Consider the following 21289-nt stretch of genomic DNA (forward strand, 5'->3'; position numbering starts at 1 on the left):
GAGTTGTTAGAATTTGACACGAAATTTATTTTTTAATATTATAATATATCATAATATAATATAACTTTTTTAAATATTTTCTACACTGATATATCTATGAGTGAGTCTCATGTGAGACCGTCTCACGGATCTTAATCTGTGAGACGTGTCAACCCTACCCATATTCACAATAAAAAGTAATATTATTAGCATAAAAAGTAATACTTTTTCATGGATGACCCAAATAAGATATATGTCTCACAAATACGACCCGTGAGACCGTCTCATACAAGTTTTTGTCTATATCTATTTGGATCATTCAAACGATTAATTTTATCAAAACTCAAAATCACAAAACTTATATTTCTTTTGGTTTTCTACGTCATCTCCAAATTCAAATCACATGGACTTTATATGACCAAATTATGACATATTTCGTTATTTCAAAATCATTAATTATTTAATAATTACATCTTATTAAATCAACAAATTGTGATATTTACTTATATATTACATGACAAATGATCAAAATGGAAAAAAAAAAATACAAAAACAAAACAACACAACACAAACTCATTTCCATTACATATATTATTCTCGATAAATCCACCTCCCCCCTTTATCTACCAAATAACGGTGGTTGCCCGTTCTTAGCAAAATTGTTCCTTTGGTTTCGCGTGTCATGTTTAGTTTCAAATTTTGCATCGTTGGAACATTCAGTCGTTAACAATTCTATACATTTCCAGTTAAAGAGTATAGGGTTAAAATTGGGATGATCAATCATATAGCTCGTGAAATGCCTTACCACTAGTTGCACTTCAGGCCAATACAACAGAAGACTTGACAGAGCGGGTAATTCGTGCCGTCAGACTGTCATCTCGACTTATCATCTGCTATTGTGCAGAATCTTGACTCAGTCGAGTCATGATCCACGCCAACCACATGCGAACTCGACTCAAATTGAGCGGTTTGCTGGACTTGATTTTCTCTTTTTAAAATTGCAACATTTCATTGACAGAGAGAGAGAGAGAGAGAGAGCATAAAATTATAAACATATCTGTTATTATATCAACAGCAGACATAACATAACAGACCATACATAGAAATGTAAATTAGTAACACACAGGTATTCTCCTCATGTACGAGGTGAAACTCAATAGTAATCTTAGCAGATATACCATAGAACATGCCACCTAAATGTTGCTTACAAACTCGATCAGTTCCTTTATAGAATCCGTGGAACTCGATGGGAAGCCACTCTCAAACGTACCTCCTATTTTGACAGCTCGTTTATGAATTTCCTTATCATCCATCACGCTATCAATCCCTTGAATTATATCACTCTTTTTCACCATCTTTGTTAAATTGTCACCAGTTGCAACCATGATTCCTGTTTTCAAATAAGCCACCACCAATTTTGCATTATAATACTGGTCGCCCCGAATTGGCCAGGCCAAGATCGGAACCCCTCGCCCAATCGCCTCCACAGTTGAATTCCACCCACAATGTGATAAAAATCCACCAGTGGACGGATGACTCAATATCAGTAACTGAGGCGCCCAACCCTTTATTACTATCCCTCTGTTTCCAACCTTTTCATCCAATCCTTCAGGATAGAAGCCTTCATCCTTCTCATTTGAATCATGTTTCTCACCAAATACCGATGGAGGTAGTTTCGGTTTACCCGAACCCGGTTGGATCACCCATATAAATGACCATTTCGAATCTCCCAATGCATCAGCTAATTGCCCGTATTCCTCAATATCAGGTCCAACTTCACTGCCAAATGCTATGTAAATGACTGATTTACTTGGCTTTGAGTCCAACCATTGGGTAACTTCATCCTCGGTATAGTTTGATTTCCGGTTCGATCTACTATCCCGGTCGTGAAACACTGTGCCGATTGATTTCCAGTATGTGTCCGGTAGCAATGGACCGACCCCGAACACCGGCTTGTTCACTTGATTCGATATGTAGTTGAGAAACGTACCTTCCAGTTCATGACATGTGTTGAGAAGCAAAGCTGCGGAATCAACTCCATCTTCCAACCAACGAGGAGCCTGACCCGGGTCACGAATGCCAAAGTCCGGACCATGCTCGCCGTGTTTGAGCTCTCCAGGTGGCGGGCCTCCGAGACTTCGCCTTTTGGTGTCCGAATATTCAAGCACCACGCTATCGGGCAACCCGGTGAGCACCCGGGTCTGACCCGGTCTCATGTCGTGCGCTTGGGCTTTCCACGCAGCGTACTCCATTGCAGTGGAAGCAGCGCCGCAAGAAAAGAACGAGACAATGGGTATATTCTCTCTCAGGAAAATCTCCTTGCTCCAGCTCATCATCAGGTCCATCACCACGCAACTGGGTCTGGTCTGACCCGTAACCCTTTTATATCTCTCGGCAAGAAAACCCTCGATCCCCTGTCCCATCATCCGATTGCCGTGCTCGGGATCTGGGTCGTCTCGACCGTTGGCGAATCTAGCCCCGTCACTTCCTGGCGGATGCAGAGGTGGTGGTTGTGAGTGCGACACATCGATCTGGAGCACTTCAATGGAGCGATTATTTTTGTGGAGGGTCTTAGGAACGGAAGAAGAAAGAAGGGAAGGAATGATCAAGATGACTTTAGATTCGCTACAAGAAGCGAGGCGCTTGCAAAGCTCCACCGAGGGGTTGAGATGGCCCTGCCCAAAAAAAGGCAGCACCAAAATATCAGTAGCTCCCATTGAAAGAGATATATATTCCAGAACCAGCGATTGATAAATGTAGGAGCAAAGAAAGCAGTGGGAAGCCAGACAAAGAAGACGACTTCGTGTGTAAGTAAAGTTTTTGCTTAGGTTTCGAAGCTTTGACGAATGACTGGTCTCAACTGTAGATACATCTTTTATAGCACAAACCCAGACAGAATATCCACGCGAAAGTTCTCCACAACATAAATTCTTTTTTGGTTTCAATTATGTGTCATTATATCGTGTGTGACACGTAGTATGTGCTCGTGACATGAAAAGTCTCTAAAATATAATATGAAAAAGAAATTTATGTGTCGGTAATGATTTCGCCATGTGTAAGATTTAAAACTAAAATGGTCATGAATTTGGTTTTTATAAAATTCTAGCCTCTAGGACGCTTGCCACTAGTCCAGTTCTCCTCCGGAAAGTCAAATTACAAAAGAAATCGCCATATTTTTACTTGGCATAATTTAAGCTGATGGAAGAATTTCCAAGGCAACTTGCTTGAGTGATGGCATCACTTGTTGCTGATGCACGCAGACATAATTGTTTCTCACTTTCCTAAAAACCGTCCATGGTCCTGGATAACACCTACATATAAATTATATTCTGTGTAAAGATAAGAACGATGAATTGGTAAAAATTCCAGTATCCTCAAAGAAGAGTAGCCTTGTTTTTTAAAAACAAAAAAGCTACAAGGAAGAAGGTGTCATTATACCTGAATAGGACACCTCCATTTCTTCCTTTAAAGTTGTGAATGTAATAGACAGTCTCCATCTCAGGCAAGAAGGTTTGAGAAAGTGCAGCCAGTTTTGGATAGAAAAATGGTGGGTAATCTTCAGAGTTGTCATGGAAATTTTTTAGCTAATTTTATAAGATATCGTTATGTATCAAATGCAAAAGAAAATTTGAGCAACTTTTTAGTTTCAGGAACACGAACTCATGCGCTCATAGCAACTCTTAAAATTACATAACTCCGAGACACGATCTGTAAATTACCGAGGCTATATTCATGTCCACGAGGCATGGCATTTGCTAAGAAAATTCACTGAACTAATAGATAATTATAGGGAGAAGGATACAGCCAGATCTTATTCTGTCAAGTTCTCCATTGAAAATTATTAGTTTCCGAGCAGTGTTCACCACAGCTTCTTTATACAGTTCTTCCACCACAAGCATTTCTGGACAGCCAAAAACAGAGGTAAAGCCCAAGTAGTAATCACTTCAAATAAGATCCAAATATCAGACGAGAATTGAGTTTTAACGGGCACCATTAACGTTGAAATATGGATAGCCGACCAGAAAAAGTTCATCTTCAGGCTTCACACAGTTGGACATTTTAACTTTTGATTCAAAACCAAAATCTTGAAATAACGATGGCTTTGTTAAGTAGTCTAGCTTAAGAGAAGCTCCAGAAAATGCTGATTTTCTGGCAAATGTTACTTCGTTAGCTTCCGGGAAGAACTGCAGGGTTTAGGAAACTGTGTCAGGCACATCATAAGTTACGGAAATCCATGCTGGACTGATTATGGAGCATCACTTGTAATGAGAATCCGAAAGATCCAAGTGAATGAAGATGAACCATATGATTAAAATCTAAAAAACGTTCTGATCAAACAACTAGCGTGAGCAAAGAAAAAAAAATCTAAATAATGTGTCACAAGAATGGATCGAATGAGAAACGAGCTAGGTGGTGGTGATTGAGGTTCGTTCCACTGTTAGAGGCACTCATAAGCAAGTTTGAGGAGATACAGAGAGTAAACTCAAAGTAAAATAGCGGAAAGCAAAATTAACTTGGATCAAGTCACGGAGTAAGGGGTGAGTTTTTTTCTTTTTTGAATCGCTGGTTTTAATTAAAATAGAGCAAAATGGGGTTACAACTTACATCAACTGCTTTGGAACCAACATAACCCACACAGTTAACAAAATAATCACAAATTCTACCAACACTACATCAAAGGACACGATCATTTACTGAGCCCAGACAGTATAATTTGGACAGATGTAACATATTTTTTATGACCAGGGGGCCCTATTACAAGAATCTATGTTTTTGTAACACCAGAAAATTTCAGAAAGCATAGTCATGAAATCTCAGTAAATATCGAGTTTCTTAAAAATACTCGTCAGAAATCTTTCAAGCCATTCAAACAAATTCATCACCTACAATTCTAGTTCGTGTAGCTTTCTCTGGACTAACCAAAAGGTCACAGAACTCACGAAGAAGTTGCATACTCCCTGTCATTTCTATCCCCCCCTCGCCATCACCTGATAGAAACACAAACTATTTAAGTCAATCAAAGGTTTCAAGTTAAATATTTTCCAGGAATCATGAAAACAACTTTGGATAAGAAAAAAGAAGAAAAACAATTTTATGAAGATTATTATTACCTGGCACAGAATCCAACCCAGCAGTGGGAAATTCAATTTCCTGTGGCAGAAATTGTTGCTCACAAACTCTGGAATTTGGAGTATGTAATGTTTGTTTACTTATTATGTCATCACCAAATGTAAAACAAGAACGTAATAGAAGAAGAAGTGACTGACCATCAGCTGCCTGTTGTCCTTAAGAGCAAATTCAGTGGCTTCTTTAGCCTGTTAATAGTCACAACGACGAGGTACTAAGTTCAAGGAAGCAAAAACATAAGATAGGCTGGACCTACGAAAAGGAAAATTTAGGTTCTCAAAATGTTCTGTATCACCAAACAAGGACCTAAAGTCAAAGTTTGTGAATTTATAACCATGGTTCTCTGCAGCGCCCTGTTGCGGACGCGACAAGCATAACAAAATAAGAAAAAAAAGGCCAACTCTCTTACTTCTAGTGTTGGGAATAACACAGAGTGCGGGTGAATTTGGTGAATAACAATTGAATGTCTAATAATTCTGCATAAATGCTCAAGATATTGGACCGTAAGCAAGTGAAAGATGTGGTAATGACTTACTATTATGATAAAATGTAAATTTTAAAACATAATATCAATTTTCATCATCTAAAACTGCGAGGAAGACCATTACATGACATAGCAATGGAAATGGATTATTAGGTGCCACAACAACCGCCAAGCCATGTTAGCAGACAATTCTCTCAACTTAATGTGGCTACACCAGATCAAATGCATCGGCAACACTAAATAGTTAGTCAAAGTTTGCAGCCATGTACAGAAAAAGCTTACTTGCTCAAGAAGTTCAGAATAATCACTTGGAAAAGGCACATCAAGCTTTGCTGAAGAACCGCCCTTCCCAGCTGCAGCATTAACCACGAGTTGCGGATTTCTTGAAATATTAAGAAAACTAGTTCTTTGATCGAATTTTCTTTTTTCTGTCCCGATCGGGAAGCCTCCACAACTACAACCCTTCATTTTGTTCAAACACAACAATAACCCCTCGAGAATTATGTTCATATTTAAAAACTCTTAATGCATTGAAAAGTAAGAAAAAAATTACAAGAAAACTAGTTGGAAAATTGTTTGATACATTAACGAGGATTGTAGTCGGCTACTTGATTTCTCGAAAGACTTAAAAACAATTGGCTGCTTAAAGAAAGGATAAAACGAGACAAGAAAACCCAATATTAAGGCACAAACAAGTGGACCTTCAATTCAGATCAAAATCTTGAAAAAGATGATAGGGATTTGAAGCTGGAAGCTTTAACAATGTTATTCACTATTTACCTGTCGCTTCGAAGGGGAGGACAGAGAAATTGGAATCCCTGAAGAGGTGGGAAAATTCAGCAAAGACATTCTGCAAGATTGAACTTTGTTATGGGTTTGCTACGTTTTTTTCCCCGAAAGAATGTTTGCTGCTGTTTTGATTTGGGTGAGGATTATATTTTACTTTGATTGGCTCTAGTTTGAAGAGTCTCTTCGTCTCTTGTTACGTGTCAGTCAACATGGAGTGGGCCCACCATGCATTGGATGGGGTCCACACCACGTATGTATCGGCTCACGTACTTTTATGTGAGATACGTAAAAAAGAGGTCCTCAGATACTATCAGCAATTCGGCATTTGAGTTCCAATCAGATACAAAAGTTGAATTAAACGAGAAAGCTTACAGCTCTTTAGTCAGACCAATTAAACAGTGGAGTAATATGAGATGAGAAAATCGAGAGATTAAAAATCATTCCATAAGTTATCTGAAATCGGTTACAAATAAATTTAGTACAAACTCAATCAATTATTACAGTTCAGTGATGCAAACATGTCTGCACAACAAATATTGGATCACGAATTAGTATAATGTTACAACAGAAAAGGTACAACGAATTGTTTAGCTCCCCAATATCACTAATTCATCATCTACTGAAGGCTGCAAGGAGAAGAATTTTGGTGGTAAGGTCATGAGCGGTTCATCTCCGCTTACCTTACGATACGCCATGCCGAGTGCATATCCCAAGGCTCGTGCCACAGGAACGGACACCGCGTTTCCTATTTGACAGTATCTTTCTTTAATAGTACCACAAAATCTGTAAAAATCTGGGAATCCTTGTAATCTAGCGCATTCACGTAAAGTTAGAACTCGATCCTGTTCAGGATGTAAAACGGCCATGCATCGAACGTAAGGAAATGTCACTATGGTCGACACGGTTTCATCCCACCACAGTCTAGAATATGGTTTTTTAGACTTACCTTGTTCGAAAGAGAGTGCACAATCAGGGATTAAAGGCCTACCTGTGGGTAGCATCACGGGCTCTATAGTTGGATCACGACGAACCACATTGTCTTGGCCGACAATAAGTCCAGGAAGATCCCGGAAATTTGCTCCTTTCCTGTGTGGGACTTGACAGACACGAAGATAATCATGCTTACATAGCTGTGAAGGTCGATGGTCATATAAAACAAATGATTTTTCTTCTGAATCTGTGGCTGAAACAAGGCCCGTCATTTCTTGTTTAGTCAACCTTATGTATCTTTGAAACTCGGTTTCCGGGGGGGTCAGATATGCCATTTTCTCACGGTTTTCATCATCTGTAACAGCTGGGAGATCAGAAATCGAATCACGGAGAACAATAGCATCTTCTAAGCAGGGGTGTTGTCCTTCGTCATAAGCAACAACGTTCCTCTCAAATTCAATCGGAGGCCAGTATCTAACTACAACATCGTGTGTTGGAAGTGGGAATTGTGGCAGCTTTTCGTTAGGATTTGCACCCCATATGAAAACACGTAACCGAAATTGAGGAAGACCGTAACAGCCTGAGGCTATAGTGCCTAGCCTTGCTTGATATTTCATATCAACCAAACGACTTAAGGCATACCTTCCTAGAGATCCATTGTTGAACCTTATTATGTCAACCACGTTCTCCATCAGGACATATTTTGGTTTCAAGAATTTCACAATATCCATGAAGACCACTATTTGCCGGTTTCTTTCATCATCCAGAGGGGAATCAAAGTTTCGGTAACGATTATAGCCACTAATGCCTTGACAGGGAGGGCCCCCACAGATGACATCAACATCACCCTGGAATCCGTGGTGGCTTGTCAGACGACTAAAGTTATATTATAAAGAAACAGACACATTGGTATTTAACAACAAAAATTGCAGCAAGAAAACAAGACACTTACAGGCAGAGGTAATATTTTGGATTTGAATCCGTTCCTAACGAATTCTTGTATCTGTTCTCGGCAATTACTGAAACAAGAGAATAAGGACAAGGGGCATTACAAAGATATGAACAAGCAAATACAAAGATGTGTTTTGAGAAATTGTATGGGATAATATCGATGTGTTTGGTTTTTAATATCTGACAGAGGTATTTTTTTCACTGTAAATTCTATGTTTGTTGGGTTGATGAAGTTCTACCACATGTATTTAGTTAATTTGATTGTATATGACTTGTGAGATATTCAAAATGATAAAATATAGTGTATTATGTAAAACATATAAATAATATGGCATTTTCAGAAACTAATGAAAGTTGAATTAAAAATAATGATTACGTAGGATATGTAAAATGAGGTGAAAATATATTCGACGAGAAGAGAATAAAAACTAGATAACAGTATTTGGTTTTATTTTGGGGAGAAAATGAATCCAAACAAAGGGATAATCTTATAGGCTTACCTCAAGCCTTCAATTGGTTCCCACGTATCTTCATCTGAACCATACCCCTTCCAACGTACCTTCAAAATGGGATGAAGAAGTATGACTACAATCTATTCGACAAACCACAAGATAGTGGAAAGAAGCCCGAAAAAAGTGGAGAAAGACAAAAGACACAGTTCACAATTATGGATTTTGTCCTCCTTAATTTGTCTCATATAGTTCAGATGTACTAAATATTATTCATGAGTACCTTTAAGTGTAGCCCGCATTTCCCGTTTTCACTAGGATCACCATAACAAATATCAACCAAATTGGAGACTTCATATTCGTCCGAAGATACTTCTTCATCACATTGCCCACCATTACCCTCAGCTTCAACAAGTTCATCTAGTTCGCATTTCAGTTTCCTTTCTATATCACAAACGTACTGTTTACATAACTGCTCCCATCTCCTCAATAGCTCAAGAAAATTGTCAGTGGATTCATTCCTAACCTGTAAAAAGGTAATGTTAATTCAGATTTGATGTGCCTTTAGCTAGTTCAACAGAATAAGCTCCATAAGGTGGAATAGTACAGTGTAATTAACACACCTGTGTTTCTGGATGGTTAAGTTTCAAACTATCACATGCTGATTCATTGCTGTCAACTGCCCATTTCTGAAAAATCAAGGAAAAAACTACCAAAATTTATACAGTGAACTAAAAAAACAGAATAATGTTATATGGTACATAGTACGATGGAAGTCTATCCAATATTCACCGTCACAAGATTAACTCCAGAAAGCTTTGCACCAACACATAGACCGGTTGACATTCCACCACATCCAGAGTATAGATCAAGCAATGCTAATTGTGGTCTAGAAGATTGAAAACTGGGCAAAACCTCAAAGGGTGTCGGTGTAATTGGTTTGTCATCATGGCACGTGCTTCTCAATGAGCATGAATCATGGTTCTCTGTTTCTGAATTGCAGATTGATATATGATAATTAAATAATTGAAGAGGTACATATAATAAATTTTGGCCTAGATAGCTTCTATTCTGGGAATGTAGAAATAAACACAATCTTAACAAAATTACTAACCAGTAACCAGAGTACGGAACGATGAATAGTCCACACAGTACTCCATATCATAATAAAAGGCAGCCGATCGAATGGGATTTGATTTTAGGCAATGCTGAGGAATAGAAAGACAGCATGTCATCAAAGAGTAGAAGATGCATAATCAACCAAAATTATAAAGGATAAGAAACAAAACATACAGGAAGTGTGAGAAGACAGAAAGTGGATACGAAAAAAGGCAATTTTCGACTCCTAAAAGTGAAACATACCGTAGGTGGTATTTTTACGACATTGACCTTTGAAATAATACAATCTAATATGTTGTCATTCATTATGGTGGAATAGAATAAACGCCTCTTGTCATGCGATGACGAAGCATTTTTCAGGACCTGAAGAAGAGAAATATATAAAAAAAAAATGAAACCTGCGTTGCACAAAAAAGAATCAAAGATAACATTATCCCAACCACCAACCGTATCTTCTGCCCTGTAAAACCATTGTACCCTAAAGTATTCTTCTCCCTCTGTCGTTTTGAAAAATTCCAAGATCCTGCCGACGTGTTTTTTTTCTCCCTCTCCCTGAAGAAGTTTCTAGGACGTCAATCTTGCAATGTTAAAGCAGTCATGCATTTAGTATTGTCATAGGAGACTCATATTTAAAGCTGGGACTTGTAACAATGACCAAAATCACCAATGATTACAACCAAGAAGCTTCTAGTAGAATACAACCGTAGTCTAGATATTCAGACAATTCCAGCAAGTTAAAAAAAGGATTAAAAATGTATAGACAGACTAATGAAGCTTGGATGATATTATTATTAGACAAGTATTTAAATAATTACCTTTACATATACACAATCTCCAATGTTTAGGATAGTGCTGCCGACTTTGGCCTGCGCGTAATGGCAATCCACGTTCAATATAATTTCATCTTCTTCACCGGAACTATAGACAATGAAGATGAAATCAGTAAATGCAAAGCCAAATTGCAAAATGTGAAACATGGAGGATTAGGGTCACAACATGTTACCACCAGAAGTTCTTAAGGTTCACTCACTTTAATTTCCAACCTTCTCGACCTCTTTGCTGGCTCTGCAAAGTCCAAAATCTATCAAAGTTAGAGATGGTAACATAAATTGCTTCATATTCATAAGAGCCCAACACAGGCAGCAAATGAATAAGAATTAGAAAATCGAAAACTCTGTCAACCTAAAATTATAATAATAACAGGGGTGAAATCATGCATTCATTAATAGCGAATAAGCCTGAGGTGAGCCATTTATTTACCTATTTATATGTTTAAGCTTCTTAAATAGAACGTTCACTTTCTTACCTTATTGTTTAGTTTTGTTCATTATACTTTGAGAGCTCACGAGTTTCTAATTTGATGTTATTTATGACATGGCTAGAGCCTATGTTATCTTACTTTCTTCTCATGTGACCTATTATTCCATCTGAAATTACACCCCTCTGACATCATCAAATGAAGAATGGGAATGTTAGCCATCTGATTAAACCAAGAGAAAAACAGGAAACAGTGATATTGAAATCTTTCAAAAGCACTACCCGATGCATCCAAATGTCAGAAGATTGACATTACTGTATATTCTGTTGGATTTCACATAGTGTATTCTCACTTTGTATAAAATCTCCAGTATAACGTCAGAACTATGAATATAATGACTGCCAAAAAACTTAGCAAACGAATAAATAGATTATGAGATGCTTCAAACAACCACAAATATAAGTATCAATACTTTAGTTCATATAGTAATTCCAAAGCGGATGATTCCTCTAGCAAAATCAATAATCACTCACCTTTAGTTCGTAGCGCCACCTCCACCTTTTCTGAGCTTCTTCTTCTGGAATCGGCTTGCCCACAAACGTACATACAATGATCTTTTGATTTCCCACATTTTTCTCCAATACTCCATTCTTATCTGCGCTTAGTTCTTTCTTGGAACTACGCATTTCAATTTGCATTTCACTCGAGCTTCCATTGGCACCCACTTTCAGTTGAATTTTTCTACAACTAAAGCACTTCTCATTAGTCACTTCTGAATCACGTTTATTCAAATCCATGTACTTAAAAACATCAGGTAATTCAATCAACTCAGACTTTGTTTCAGGAGAATTGCTTTCAATTGAAGCAAGAGTCTCCATCCCATCTTGTATCACAACTGTTGTTAATTTTAAGGAAGAGTTCTCAACGAACGAAGCTGTTTTCTTTAAGGAAGGAATGTCAGGCGTGGAAAGCATCTCAAGTTTCAAGCTTCTACCAGAAACGTCCTCATTAAACCTCGGAGACGTCCCTAAACCACGCTTCACACTGCTGCATTCTGAAGCTACGGGACAATCAATCAAATTATACTCTTTAATTTGAGACTGTAAATCCCCACTTCTCTTCGAACTTTTTTCCTCGTCCTTTGTCTCTTTTCCCACATTGACTAGAACATTCCTTGATTTTAAGCGCTTCTCTGCAGAAGCACTTTTCTGCACTAAAGGTGGCTCAATACTAACAGCAGGATTTAACCTAGGAGACTTCCTATGGCTTCTGTCCAAAGATTTGTTTTTCGAACTCCGGGGAGATTCAATTAAAGGGTATTTTATTTTTCGAGATCTCAAGTTCTTCTCATTCATGCTGAAACCATCGCCATTTTTTTTCTTGAAACCACTTTTCTCCACAATATTATTCTCATTCCCCACATGCATTACCAAAGTTCTTGATCTTAAGCACTTGGTACGCAAATTAACTTCACTCAAAGACCCTGAACCAGGCTCAGGCAATTCAAGCAATTCACACTCTGAAGTCCCCTTTTTACACGCACTCAATCTCCATGTACCCCGATCATCAAAACCCACTCTCCCCTTCTTCAAAACAGGACCCGCGTCAGCTTCCTTACCCATAGAACGGCACCTTTTCACAATCTTCACATTGCCCGAGGTAAAAGCCGAGGGGACTGAAGATGAAGAAGAAGAAAATCTAGAAGACCTTCTCAATTGAGATAAATCAACAACCTTGACATTCCCCGAGGTCAAAGCCGGGAGTGAAGATGAAGAAGAAGAAAATCTAGGAGACTTTCTCAATTGAGATAAATCTAAAGAATTTGGCCTCCTGCTTCTGCTTCTCTCTTCAATTGGCGATTTGTACTTATTGGTAGTAAACCTTGATGATCTGCGAAGAGAATTATCCCCTTCCAGATAAGGAACGAGGAATCCCAAAGGCTGGGGATCGATAACATGCAATGACAGAGCCCATATAGCTGCTGCATTTGCATCTGGTGTGGATCCCGGCTTGGATATGAATTTAGTTGAAGAAGACACGGAAGAAAGTCTTGGAGATTTCCTTGATTGGCAATTGTAATGGAATGCTTCTTTTCTTTCCATTATCAGCGCCGCCGCCAGCGGACCGTGAAGCTGAGGTTGTGGGGTGGCGGGGAGCGCGAGGATTGAGATTGGATCTCAGGAGTCGGGAGACCGGAGAACCTGAACGGCTTCTCCAGTTACTATTATTATTTGAAAGAGCTTCTCCAGTTATTGCACAACGCATATGCGTATCGGAAGTACTAGAATACCCTTGTAGTTATTCATAATTCCTATAATACCATTTATATCTATACTACATATAAAAAATTGATCTCCTTAACGGTCCAAACCGTGACACCAATTGTTTTTTTTAAGAAAATAACACATTTATTTAAATGTTTTTCATATATTATATTTATAACTATTATATTTAATATATTTTAAAAATTCAAAAATTCACAAATTATATATATAAATCACATATTTAATATTATTATATTTATAACTATGATATTTAATATATTTTAAAAATTCACAAATTATATATATATAAATCACATATTTAATATTATTATATTATACTTAACCAAATAATAATTAAAACTATAAAAAAATTGTGAATCAACTCGATCATTTGATCATGATGTGTTCGCCACTAGTTTATGTTATGCAATTTATTTTCTTCATCTCTTCGTAAGACTCACGCTCAAACTTGAGAATCCCATTCCGAGAAACCATCCATGTTGAAGTGTAACAATTGGAGCAAAAAAACATTTCTTGTTCAAATTCACTTATTTAACCTTTAATCCAAGGCAAAAACTTGGTGAAAATATAGCAACTAAAAGGGTTTATGTGGTATGTGTTTTGGTTTAATTATGATGATATGTTGCTCAAATTTCAGGGTTTTATGTGTTTGGATGCATAAATGGTAAGAAAATATTGAAATATCGAGGAGAACGAGTGTCTTCGTTTGGAGAGTAAAGTATCTATTTCTTGGTGTTTGCCGACTTTTTTCAAATATATCTTGAACTAAGTGGTATTCAAACTAACGGTCACTTACTCCATGGCTCATGATGTATCCTAACATATTGCAGTTTAAAGGATTTGTATACTAAATCACGCGAATTTGATGCGACCTAAGATGCACTTCTTTAAAAGCCAGTAGATCATGGAAATATATTCCATATTTGTATAAAATAGATTGATGTGATCTCCACATCTTACTTGATAGACAAAAATTTTTGTGAGACGGTTTCAAAAGTCATATTTGTGAGACGGATATCTTATTTGGGACATCCATGACAAACATATTAATTTTTTATGTTAAGAGTATTACTTTTTATTGTAAATATCGATAAGGTTAGACTCGTCTCAGATATAAAGATTCGTGAGACCGTCTCACAATAGACATACTTTACTAGGTAATAGACTGTTGGCTCCACAAAATTAGTTACGATTCAATACAATTATTAACGTAGAAAAATATGAATAGTTGGTATCACTTACTTCAAATTTTATATTTAAAAAAGCATTAAATGGTCATTGATGACGAATGCTGGGATCCGATCAATCATAATTATAGTTGGTCAATATCATTGATTCAAATAGCAATTGTAGACAGATTTAAAAACATCGGGTTTTGAAACAAGAAAGTCAATGATAATGATCCGAAATTAAATGCATTTTTCAAAATTAGGCGCGATTTAGAAAATTAAGGTATAAAAAAATCAATGATTTACATCGATTCCATCAAATTTGGTATTTAAAAAATGTAAGCGTACTAAGGTCCGCATAAATAATAATTCAACACAATGTATAAAATGAACGTATACGGCTAAATCTCTCGTTGCCTCTAACGAATAAACAATAATAGCAGAGGTTATCACGGTACAGTTTTGTGGTTTTTTTAAAAAAAATTTCAAATTGGATTGTCATATGCGGTCGGTTAATATTTTAAAAAAATAATCACGGTTTTACATATAAAATTAGTCTTATGGTTTTGAGCGATTTCAGACGGTTGCGGTCGGTTTACGAGTTTTTTAATGAAAAATATTAGAACATATAATCTAAGTTATTTGAAAACAACAATAATATAGTGCCTTCAAATATATATTATACTTCAAATCATACAAAGATAAAAATTGATAAAACAATAATCAAGATTCAAAACTAAGTTAATAATTTAACAACACAATACAAAACACTCATAACAAAAATGAAATTTATATTATTTTATCTTTTTTTTTTTTTCTTTCCAACAAAATTTTGTTGTAAACGAAATAAATACGAAAATAAAATACTAATATAAAGAATATCTAAGAAGAACATAAGTTTTTTTTTGTAGGAATAATAATTTTGAAAATAGTTGAAATATAATGAATGACGAATTTTTTAATTGAATATGTTGTTTACAAATTATTATAATCCTAGATAAATATTATAGCAAGTAGTTTAGGCGTTGCGGTTTGGTACTATTCTTGGCCAAAAAATAACCGAACTGCATGTATGGTGCGGTTTATGATTACTATTTTTAATTGGGGATTTTATAAAATATTAAGAAAAACGGTGAGATGCAATTCTGTTTGTACGGTTAATAAAAAAAAATTGATCACCCCTAAATAATTCATGCAACTAAATATTGGATAAATCGAGCACTATAAACATGATTAGAGGAGTACAAAAACGTGGGATAACTAAATAGTAAACTTAGGATATGTTTGATGTGGGTGATAAGTAAAAGATATATTATTAATCTCATGTTTGTTTCATTTTGCATAGGCTCAATTAATCAAGAAGTCCATGATAAAAAAAAAAACCTATTTAGTTGAAAAGACATCCCATTGTTTTGGGATGATTAACAATCTAATTCCTAAAATATAAATTAAATTACCATTTTACCCAAAAAAAAATGGTCATGAGAGATTTGCAATGTTAGATCTGCTCTCGGCTCAGGTTTTAAGAAATAAAAAATTCTTTGTTATATAATATTACAATATATTATTAATATTGTAATTTGTAACAAAGACATCATGTAATTATATATTACTAAGTCGAAAACTAAAAAAAAAAAAATAATCTAAAAAATAAAAAAAATATATATATATATATATAATAGAAATTAGTCTATTATATTTTTATTGTGCGACATAACAAAATTTGTCAATTCAAAAAAAAAAAGTAACTTGGATAAGTATAGAAAAAATATTTAATTCATTGGGTAAAATTAATTTTTAGGAAAAATTGTTTTTTTGATCCAATATGTTTTCTTATTTGCGATTTTGACTATATATCTTATCAAATTTAAGTTTTAGTCATCCAACTTTTTTTTTTAAAAACAAAATAGGTCTTTTTTTTATTTGACACATACGTGTCTCATCAATGTAATGTTGATATGACATTGAATTGTATAGTGATAAAACTAAATAAAATTTAAAAAATAAAGAAAAAAATAATTAGAAATCAATATTAAAAATGAGATAAAATGCAAAATCATATTAATTTTTATTAAAAAAATAAATTATCAGATAAATACATAATCTATAATTTAAAATTTTATAAAATATTTATTTATTAACAAAATACATGATTTTGAAAACATTGCTACAAATATCATTTTATATACCAAATTGTCATCAATGCTAGTTTAGTGTATTTTTGTCTCAACAACAAAAAATGTAAAATTTATCATACTCATTAAAATCTTACCAAACAAAGCATAATTTATCACCACATATTATATAACATTACCTTGAGTTTTGTCATCAATTCAATTAGTTATCATATCCTACACACTAAATATAGCCTTAAATGTCTACACGATATTAGGCACGATTCAATTTAAATAAGAAATTGATTAATATTCTTCCCAAAACAATTAATACTAAAATAACATCGAAGACAACAAGAAACCGTACCTCCTTTTCTAGGAGGAGCACCGGATGCCCCTTTTTTATGCTTTACAATTTTGTTTCTTTGTTCTCCAACGAGAATTTTAAAAGAGTTTTTTTATTGGAAAACCTGACCAGATTAATGGTTTTTATTTGATTTTCTTAGTTTAGAAATAATTTAACGAAAATTTTAGAAAATAAAATTCATGTCAGATTTTGTTTGATGTCAAATCATATCCTAAATTTTTAAATAAAATATTTTAAAATTTTATCATGATACATTTTTTGGTAGAATATAATATATTCGTATAATATTTTTGGGAAATAATGAAAAGTGAACTAAAACCAATGATTATGTTAGGATGTCACGAAGTAGGAAAACGGGTTTTTGGGAAAAAAGATTATATATAAATTATAATATTCAATTTTATTTTGAATAGAAGGGGGAAAAAAATAGAGCTTCACTTTTTTCTTCTGAAGAATCATTATGAAAAATCAACTATATAAAAATTACCATAATTCTTTTAATTAGTAACGAAGTTGACATCAACCACTTAAAATTGTTAAAAACAATTACATTTATAAGCAACTTATTAAATAAACCAAAAAAATAAGAAGAAAACTTAACGAAAATAACCATCCAAAAGAAGAACAGAGGGAAAAAAAGCAGCAGCAGCAGCAAAGCTCAAACTTCGACCTTCCGATGAGTTGGATCCTCCATTGTAGCTGATCCTTTCGTATAATCACTGCAATCTTCATGTTGATGAAGTGGTGAAGAATTCTCACTTCGGATCACATGTCCTGCAGCTTTGGCTCCTCTGAAACTGCTTATGTTTCCAAATATTACAATGATCATTCCAATAATTCCAGCACAAAATGACACTCCAAATGTTTTTCCAATGTTTCCAGGCAGGACTGTTGCTAACGCGAATCCTGCGCAAGCTCCGAGAGCTCGAGCCCACGAGAACCACACCGAAAACGCGCCTTCTTTGCCTACCGGTGAGCAGTCCAGCCACAGAACTCTTCCGAATGCGTGCAGCAGACCTGTTAGACTTGCAGTGAGTTTGGTGCCATTGGAAGACACATGATTCTTGAAGTATATGTTTAGTTTTTCCGTAAATTATTACAATCCCACCTCAACTTCAAAAACAAGCAGTTATGGAGTGACTTACAGCAATAAGAATCGCTTACAACTTTTGAATTCGACCTTTTATCTGGGGCTCATGCATTAAGTTGGTGGCTTATTGAGAATTGATGTGAATGAGTGGAGAGAAGACTACCATTGTAATCGTGGAGATAATATGGCCTATGCTCACATCTGCCGCAGACTAATAAGTGATAGAAAGCTTTTCATAATAGGGCACTATGTTGGCTTCTCAAGGGATGTGTGATGGTATGATCTAATCTCAGTTCCACGATCAATTTTGGAGTGGTTTACAAGATTGAATTTTTTCTACCAAATACATTAAAAGTTGCATTTGAACAATGCCATCGAATTAATGAACTAGTCATGTTTTTTGGCACTTTAATTGCCTCTATCCGGGGTGGACCTAGCAAGAGGTGCAGAGTCTGTGTTCTTTATTTAACTTCTTGAATCACAGATTCCTGCCCGAGGAGAGTAGCCAGGAAGGCATGCTGCCGTGTTTTTTTTAATTAATTTTCCAGTAAGCGTGTTGGTTGTGTATAGCTAAGTTATAGATAAAACAAGATGCATGAGAACAAACCTGCTGAACTTCCTTGGATAGCAGCAAAAACAAGAATGCTGCCTGTGCTCCAAATGCTCGTCTTATAATAGAATCCAAACCCTGAAGTGAATGTCGATAATATGAACCCAAGAAGCTGCATTTTCTCAGCATCTGCCCTCATAATTTGCTGTAGTGGATGTGCCAACGGGAGAGATAACAAAGGGCACATGAAATATGCTAACCAAAGATACAAAATACTCTCAGCTTTTATGCATAGATACCCTATTGCATAAAGCAACCCTCCGGCAAAAACGCACGTTGTGGTGAAAGATGAGAGAAAAACTCCTGCAAGACTCCCTGCTGCTTGAGGATACTTGAAAATCGATACAACGTGGATCAGGGGATTTGAATCCGATAGTGAATCAGTGTAACTTGAAGTAGCTCTATTTGTGCTGAAAATGTGGATCATTCCTACACCCCATGTGAGGCCACTGAAAATCGAGACAACCCACAAAGCAGTAAAGTGATCAGATTGGCTAAGCATGTGATATGTGAAAGAAGCCATTATGGCTGCTCCTAAGCATCCTGCTGCGGTGGAGTATAGAGATAGCCAGCTTCCAAATGATCTTCTGTCGGCAAACTGGCGTTTACGGATGGTGGAGCCGGTGAATCCGCGGATCATTAGGCCGAGGTGGCGAGCATGGGTGGCTCCTACGATGGTGCTTGCTGCCACGATGGCAGCAATGTATGGTGGGAAGATCCAGGACTTTTTGAAGAATCCAGCTGGGAGGCAGAAAAGGGCTCCGATGCCTGTGCATAGAGACAGATCCAGAAATTATCAATATTAAACATGGCATCAAACAAATAGTTTTGTATGAGGGATGCTATAAGAAGATTCAGGAAATTCAGTGTGGTAAAAGTTATTTCAAATTAATTTTTTTCTTTAAGAGAGGCTTGCCTGTGGCTGCCCCTGCTATTAGCTGTTGGTTGTGGCCATAGTCAAGATTTACTGAAACAAGGCCAAGAATTGGTGCTGAGAGAATGAGTCCTGTAATCCAAGAAATTGAAGTCCATTGGAGTGGGGAGAAATTCAGGCTACCGACTTCAACCGCCCGGTATACCAACCCTTCGTATCTGTAATTTAAAACATGAAACTTAGTGTTTCTGTTCGCACAAGAGTCTCTCTCGGTAAACCAAACACTAAGCAAAAACATAAAACACCTCAAACTGGCCAGAAACATCAAGAATCACAGAACAAGTGTAGTTTGAATGTTTTTTCTTGGAGTCCTCGAAATAAATCAATCATTATAGACTCCCAAGATCCAAAAGTAACACAGATGATTAGCACCATTTTTCGAAAAGTTTATTTGCCTGTTCTCTCCTCAAATTCTTGAAACAAACTCGGAAAGTTAACTACTTTATATAACTTACAGTTGCATTTCGGTCTGCTTGCACTTCAAACCCTTATGGCTCTTCAACCAACCTTGATCCGGCTCAGGTGCGCCAGGCACCGTTTGGCTGATGATCAGCGGGAACACAATAGGAATCAGTACGGTATGAACAAAATATGAGCACAATCCATACAAATACCAAATAAGAATTTCTCCCCTAGTTGGCTTCTCTTCTATTCCTCCATACGCTTTATACATATCTGCACCTCTCTGAATTTTCATTCCCACGTTCTGAACATCCGGTGTAGCCATATCCTCCTCGAAGTCTTTCGACCTTTCTTGAATCTGAGGGCTGCTTTCCGCCATTCTCTCACTCTGAAGCTCAAGTCTCTAAGGGATCCACAATGGAGACATAACTGCATCAAAGGGTGTCCTTAAAAACGGTTTAACAGTTGTGCAGGGTGAACAGCTGGTTGTGAAACTTTCGAGACCGCGAAAGACATCGATTTAATCACTTGAATTTTATACCTATATGAAAAAAGAATATTAGAATCATTCTTCTTGTGTGATTAAGTCCCGGTATTGTCTGTTGACAGAAATATTATCACCATAAAAAACCACATTTGTCCGATATGATACAAGCACATAAAATATTCAAGAACAGTGGAGTCAATCAAGAACCACTGAAGACAAAAAAAAATGCCAAAACACACACACATACGGGTGTGTGTGGGGAAAATTACAGGCCTTTGAAAGCTTCACCGTTGCCTACCAAAAGATTCTGTGCAGGAATTATCATGGTCTAGTGATAAAGCCTATGAAATGCACAGATAATTTAATATCAACCTTGAAAATGCCCATTTGAAGTTGAGGGGTTTGTCTCTTACACAACACAATACAAGAACATAGTAGGGGTGACTTAACTAGATTCCAAACGGAATGACCCTTACTTTTTTTTAATAAAGTACTAGCTTTACTAAGCACCTTTTTCTACTAGCTTTTTGAATTTGAAATTGGTATAACGTACCATAACTTTAGGGAGCATGACCAACATTCAATCATCTTGAAATTTGAAAATTCGAAAACAAATTATTATATGTATGCAGAAAACTAGTGAGTGGTGGAAAAAGTTGAGAGTAGTAATTCTTAAGCATATTTTCCATGATTATATGCTCTGGCGTTTTACAACAAAAAAATTTAAATAGTTATCGAGCATGGA

The 21289-nt window shown here is 36.1% G+C and overlaps 4 protein-coding genes across 8 annotated transcripts; all 4 read right to left on the reverse strand.

Annotated features, from left to right (window-relative positions):
• Positions 1 to 1021: 1021 nt before the first annotated feature.
• On the reverse strand, positions 1022 to 2834 carry LOC140979981 (UDP-glucosyl transferase 73B2-like). The gene has a single exon (XM_073445682.1). It carries the CDS (start codon positions 2694 to 2696, stop codon positions 1173 to 1175), a length of 1524 nt encoding a protein of 507 aa, XP_073301783.1. The 5' UTR covers positions 2697 to 2834; the 3' UTR covers positions 1022 to 1172.
• A 219-nt stretch (positions 2835 to 3053) lies between these two features.
• On the reverse strand, positions 3054 to 6537 carry LOC140979982 (protein LPA3). 2 transcript variants are annotated; one of them, XM_073445683.1, is made up of 9 exons: positions 6371 to 6534; positions 5873 to 6052; positions 5247 to 5294; positions 5091 to 5130; positions 4867 to 4967; positions 3971 to 4163; positions 3782 to 3880; positions 3418 to 3535; positions 3054 to 3290 (listed from the first exon to the last, which is right to left on the reverse strand). In XM_073445683.1, the coding sequence occupies exons 1-9, from the start codon at positions 6437 to 6439 to the stop codon at positions 3170 to 3172; spliced, it is 969 nt and encodes a 322-aa protein (XP_073301784.1). In that variant the 5' UTR covers positions 6440 to 6534; the 3' UTR covers positions 3054 to 3169. The 2 variants fall into 2 exon arrangements, 1 of the variants encoding a protein (XP_073301784.1); XR_012175838.1 differs by having other exon boundaries at positions 3231 to 3290; positions 3418 to 3615; positions 6371 to 6537.
• Positions 6538 to 6793: 256 nt separating this feature from the next.
• LOC140979983 (DNA (cytosine-5)-methyltransferase 1-like) lies at positions 6794 to 13315 on the reverse strand. The gene is made up of 12 exons (XM_073445684.1): positions 11620 to 13315; positions 10859 to 10893; positions 10644 to 10746; positions 10276 to 10380; positions 10072 to 10191; positions 9824 to 9917; positions 9502 to 9701; positions 9333 to 9398; positions 8993 to 9235; positions 8761 to 8819; positions 8262 to 8328; positions 6794 to 8157 (listed from the first exon to the last, which is right to left on the reverse strand). The coding sequence occupies exons 1-12, from the start codon at positions 13186 to 13188 to the stop codon at positions 6967 to 6969; spliced, it is 3852 nt and encodes a 1283-aa protein (XP_073301785.1). The 5' UTR covers positions 13189 to 13315; the 3' UTR covers positions 6794 to 6966.
• A 4198-nt stretch (positions 13316 to 17513) lies between these two features.
• Positions 17514 to 21116, reverse strand: LOC140979984 (uncharacterized). Of its 4 annotated transcripts, none has more exons than XM_073445689.1 (5): positions 21098 to 21116; positions 20111 to 20598; positions 19638 to 19813; positions 18719 to 19489; positions 17514 to 18038 (listed from the first exon to the last, which is right to left on the reverse strand). In XM_073445689.1, exons 2-5 carry the CDS (start codon positions 20434 to 20436, stop codon positions 17680 to 17682), a joined length of 1632 nt encoding a protein of 543 aa, XP_073301790.1. In that variant the 5' UTR covers positions 20437 to 20598; positions 21098 to 21116; the 3' UTR covers positions 17514 to 17679. The 4 variants fall into 4 exon arrangements, with proteins under 4 accessions (XP_073301790.1, XP_073301788.1, XP_073301787.1 ...); XM_073445687.1 differs by lacking the exon at positions 21098 to 21116 and adding an exon at positions 20917 to 21031; XM_073445686.1 differs by lacking the exon at positions 21098 to 21116 and adding an exon at positions 20792 to 20907.
• Positions 21117 to 21289: the final 173 nt, after the last annotated feature.

This window comes from Primulina huaijiensis, chromosome 6 (assembly GCF_012295235.1).
Source record: "Primulina huaijiensis isolate GDHJ02 chromosome 6, ASM1229523v2, whole genome shotgun sequence".
Lineage (NCBI taxonomy): Eukaryota > Viridiplantae > Streptophyta > Magnoliopsida > Lamiales > Gesneriaceae > Primulina > Primulina huaijiensis.